We start from the raw sequence: 5,241 nt of genomic DNA, 5'->3' as shown, positions 1-5,241 counted from the left end.
GAGAAAAGAATCTTTCCATATACTATGGTGGGCACGAATCTCGAGGAATAAATGAACGGTGACGGAAACACCCACATCCATGCGTGGGTGTACAAAAGTATTTCCATTAAATCTGGCCAGGAAGCAGGATGGTGGGGGAGGCGAATGAGACAGAGAAGGTGCTAGAACCATATCTTACAGTCGTGGCCAGTGGGTGTATAAGTGCAAGAGAATGACTTCTCAATCAGTGTTGCAATATTTTTATTTTTCCGTAGCAAAGGATGAGTGCACTGCAACTAAATTTAGATAATCAGGTACTATTTTAATTTAAATTTCTGAGCTATACACTATTTTTATCATATACACTATATTTGTTTTTGTTCACATCATGTTGTCACCAAGATGATACTCCCTCCATGCTAAAATTTAGTGTGTATAAGAATTTTTAAAAGTCAAACGGCATAAAGTTTGACCAAGTATGTTGAATAAAATATCAACATCTAGAATACCAACTCAATACTATTAGATTCCTCACTATGTATATTTTCATATGGTATACATTTGGTATGGTAGGTATAGATAATTTTCTCAAAAGACTTGGTCAAAGTTGATATCGTTTGACTCTTGGAGAGTGACATACTATTGGCTTATAAGTTGATTATGAATTATAATGACAATGCTATTGGACAGCTGGAGTCAGGTGGGTTTAAGAAAGAATGACAGTAGGAAAGTAACTTGAGAGATCGTGGCATCGCACAGGCATTCAACTAGTACTCCATATAAGATATAACATATAACATGCTTTCACCTTCTACTGGGCACAACTTCTTGAGCGTTAGCTCCTCCTCAATTATACTACTCATGATTCCTTAAACTTACTCCATTCTTCTATGCTTTTCAAACCCGACTACCAATCGTTCCGCTACTTTCATAAAAAGAATGATAATTCTTACACAAGAAGGAAATGGTAAAAGACACTAGCGAGTTCGACAGACTACTAGGAAACCCGCTGTCCCTGCTCGGTCCTGAAGAAGAACCACGGGGCAAAAACCTAGTAGAACTACATTATTACATGTACTCGACTACAAACAACATACTCCTTGTTGAGTTAGATATTTCAGTGGTTGCATACTCTGATAGAGATGAGACTCTCCATGTAAGGGACAACATGGTATCGATAGCAGTTATAATCCTCCGAGTCTAGATCAGTTTCTTCTTCAAACTCCAAAATTTCCTCCATATATCCACTCTTCTCCTCACACCAGTAAAGCTTCTCGTAGTCGACAGCCACCATAATCCTGCCCGCACCTGCCCAAATTGGGAAGAAAGCATCAACACCAAGACCTTCGTCAACCGGATCAATGCGACATCGCAACGACCACTTAGGTTGGTGTATCTTGTCATCCTCTAGCTGCCACACGTCATATGTCGGCTCTGAGACACTACTAACGTAGCAGAGCTTGCCGTTGAGATCCGCAAGGTGATCGTGGTAGACAAATTCAGGAGGGTATGGAACCATGTCAAAATTCCTCTCCCTCAAGTTGAACCGCAACAGCACGCCTGACTGAAGATCGTCATTGGCGCAAGTCCCCCAGTAGAAGGCCCCTTGCACGAACACTGGTGGTGTAGCGACAATCACACCTGGCGGACAATCAGTGAGCTCCCAGGAGTCACCACCGAGCATGAAAACCTCATGCCCGATCTCGTAATCCAGCACTCCGATGGATTCATCGACATCGTAGTGCCAGTAGAAGTACCTCGCAACAACATATTGGTTGCGCGATGCATCAAAGCCAAGAGCTGCAACGGGGTCCTTAATTATACGGGCATCTGGGGTGCCCCGTGGCAATGCCACGAGCTCTTGGGTTGCTGGGTTGCACACAAATACCTGGTCATTGACAGTCGCGATGGCAACCAAACCATCACAATGCATGGGGAAAATCTTGTTTGTGATACCTTCTACTCCCGGTGGACATTCCTTTTTAAGCATCAGCTCTACCTTCTCCTCCTCAAAAGTGTCGAGTGTCCTTCCAATATGAAGGCGGTGGAAGATGATGTCCTCGGAGAGCTCAATGTCGTCCTCCAAGGAACTCTTGCGAGGGATGATCAACATGGAAGGAGGACTTTCACGAGAGAATTCACGGTGGCGGCGGACAAAGGCAGCATCATCTATGGCAGCACACCAACAGGGTGAGATGTCTTTGTAGATCAGGAGGTGTTTCACGGAAAGGCGCGCCAAGATCTCCCAAACAAATAGGTCGTATGGGAGGTTGGCACAAGCAGTGGCAAATGGAATTGCTGGTGTGTTTGAGAGATCTTTCCCGGAATGCGGAGGATCCATCTTGCACATGGAGGCGTGATTTTTTTTTTGTTTCAGTGGTGTGTTGTAATAGGCACTCCACCGGCACATATATATATTGTGCATATTAATTACGTTCCTTAGTATGTTCCAAAAAAAAGATTGAGATCTTCAAAAGATTTTATTTAATAGAAATAATTAAAAATAAGACATAACAAATTGGTTGAGAGATCTTCAAAAGATTTTATTAATTAGAAATCATTAAAGGTAAGAAAAAAATTCAATTTAGAGATCTTCAAAAGATTTTATTTATTAGAAATCATTAAAAATAAGATCTTTTAACGCGTGTAATATATATATATGTATATGATACGCACTATTCCTGCGCTGTGCTCAAATCGTATTAAATTCATTCCAAATCTAATTAGATGGAATACATTAACTATCTAGATAAGGATTTCTCCTTAGCGGGTGATCATGGCCATTATTACACATGACACGCGTCACTTATGGTCCTACCTACCAAGATGGCATGACACACTAACAGGCATCGCTTGTGGTTCTACCTTCCGCACATGGTCCAATCTCCAACTCGACTCCCTCCTTTCTGTCTCTTTCTCCCTCACGAGGTCTTCCTCTCATGTTCCACGGTTCTGTCACCACTGCCACAACTAGCCAGAGCACAGAGAAGGCAACACAGCAAGAAGTGATAAACCAAAGGACACTACACCTTGGCGTGTGGGAGCCCAAAATTTGGGTGCAATGGGGCAGCTATTGTCATCTTGGGATGCAACTCTGTTGATGAGGACATCCCTACCGAACCACTACCTCTGTCATTACAACATGAAGACGATGCTGCCGTGAAGCTCAAGTCCAATGAAGTTAGGATTGGACCTATGACAAAAGCTCGTGCGAAGCTACTCAAACAGCAGGTGAACTTGTTCCTAAATGATACCTTGATCGATGAGAACTTTATACTGCGTAAGTCCTTTTACTTATGTATGATCAGGTACAAAGATGGAACAAGCGTCGCACGAGGAGAAGAGGAGCAGTTGGACGTAAAGCTGGACATGGAGCCGGACATGAAGCTGGACAAGAAGACATCCCAAGAAAGCGCGAGGAAGGAGAGGGAGGCATGCGCGAGGGAGGAAGAAGAAGTTGTCCAGGCCGGTGCCAGGCCCGGTCCGACCGGCCGCCACGCCGGCCGACCCGGTCACAGGCCCGGTCCAACCGGCCCTAACGCCGGGTGAGCCCGGTTCCGACCGGCACTTGCACTGGTGCCAACCGGCGGTGTACTGTACGTCACCTCGGTGCCCCGGTCATGGCCCGGTCCCAGGCCCGGTCCAAACCGGACCAGCCGGTCCCAGGCCCGGTCGACCGGCTCCCACGCCGGCCGAGTCTGAGTTTGTCTCGACCAGATCCCAATCTAGGTCGGTTTTTAATGTATTTTCTTGACCCCTGGTCATCCTGAACCCCTATATAAGTGCCCGTGCCCAGGATGCCCCAAATTAGGTTTAGACCCTGTTTAAGATAAACCCTAGTTCATAGTTGATTGCTTTGCAACTCTATTGAATCTCTACACCAATCCGCATTGATTTGGTGTTTTGCTACTGAAAGTCTTGTCTGATCTGATGTTCCATTGGGAGTTAGACGATTGCAACTTACCGCTTCGTGGTCGGCGGCTACGTGCGCAAGTGTGTGGAGTTGCGAATATCTTGCAGGGTTGAGAGCTGTTGCATTGGCGACAGGGACCAATCGAGAGACTCGTTGCGTCATACAAGTTATCATCCACTTCGTCATCGTGTTATATCCGCTGTGTTCATCACGTGTTCATCACATCCACCGTCGCTTACTGAGAAAATCGGGCAACCCCATATCATCTTGGTATCAGATTTCAGCGTTTTCTCGGTAAGCCATCCACAATCCACCCCATAGTTGAGTTGTGAGTGTTTCCTATCCAGAAAAAGCCAAAAAAGTTAGGGTTAGGGTTTGCCATAGCCTTAGATTGCACTAATTTCGAGTTTTAGTTGCTTTTCGTAGTTGTTTTTGCGTATCTTTTTCATAGGTTGTCTAGGGTTTGTGTTTCGACATCATATAGTTTTCAGTTTTTGTGCTCCGAGTACACATATCATACAGTTTGCTTGTTCCCAACCATAGACATAGCCTTTCGATATAAGTGACTAGGAATTTACCCATAAGAGACTAGTTTTACCGCTCGACAGGCTGCTCATTAGGGTTTTGGTGCTTTGCATTATCCGTTGGCCGTGCTACAAGGAGTTGAGTCATAGAATCAAAAAAAATAAGAAAATAATAGAAAAGAAGCACAAAGAGAGCTACAAGTGTTGCGTGTCATAAAAAGAAAATCCAAAAAAAAAATTGAAGTGCTAGTCGAATCAAGTGAAAGGCCTAAGTTTACTTTCCTGCAGCTGTAGTTGAGCAATCTTGTGTCTGTCTCATTGAGCTTTGCTAGCGTCTTTCGAGTCCATTGCAACCTTTTCAGCCATATAGTTGCATTGCCACTTTTATCGCCTTGTGTGAGTATCATTGGTTGTTCTACGGTCAGCGCTCGAGCTTGTTATTGGTGCAAATAGGGAGCCCACCTATAGCCCCACATATATCCTGCTTTGTCGTGTGATTTTTCTTATACTCTTGATATTCGCTTCTCTGCATCCGTGCACTAGCTGTTACTACAAGTGGTAAGCAATACTAATTCACTTCGGAACGGTAAGATTCCCTTTTCTTATCAGTATTGAGTGAGTTGTGAGAGTACCACCATATATATTTGTTTTCATGCACTAATCTACTAACCATGTCTTCTAGTGATGAAAAAATTGTTAACCAGAAAAACAAGGATGCAGCTGATGTTATGACATGGAGAGAGTATGAAGCTCTTCGTAATGAGATGCGACGTGAATTCCGCGATCAGGACGAGGAACTTACGGGGACCGTTCAGGAGGTCGCCA

General features: G+C 44.3%; 1 protein-coding gene across 1 annotated transcript; it reads right to left on the bottom strand.

Moving 5' to 3' along the window:
• Positions 1-1,096: 1,096 nt before the first annotated feature.
• On the bottom strand, positions 1,097-2,329 carry LOC127329028 (putative F-box protein At2g02030). The gene has a single exon (XM_051355574.1). The coding sequence runs from the start codon at positions 2,327-2,329 to the stop codon at positions 1,097-1,099; it is 1,233 nt and encodes a 410-aa protein (XP_051211534.1).
• Between the last annotated feature and the right edge of the window lie 2,912 nt (positions 2,330-5,241).

Source organism: Lolium perenne, chromosome 2, assembly GCF_019359855.2.
Source record: "Lolium perenne isolate Kyuss_39 chromosome 2, Kyuss_2.0, whole genome shotgun sequence".
In the NCBI taxonomy this organism is placed as follows: domain Eukaryota; kingdom Viridiplantae; phylum Streptophyta; class Magnoliopsida; order Poales; family Poaceae; genus Lolium; species Lolium perenne.
Note: the sequence above shows the minus strand (reverse complement) of the source record. Positions and strands in the feature narration are given on the sequence as shown.

What these genes read in the sequence shown, in the direction of transcription:
- LOC127329028 (XM_051355574.1), bottom strand. Translation starts at nt 2,329, where the DNA reads ATGTGCAAGATGGATCCTCCGCATTCCGGGAAAGATCTCTCAAACACA.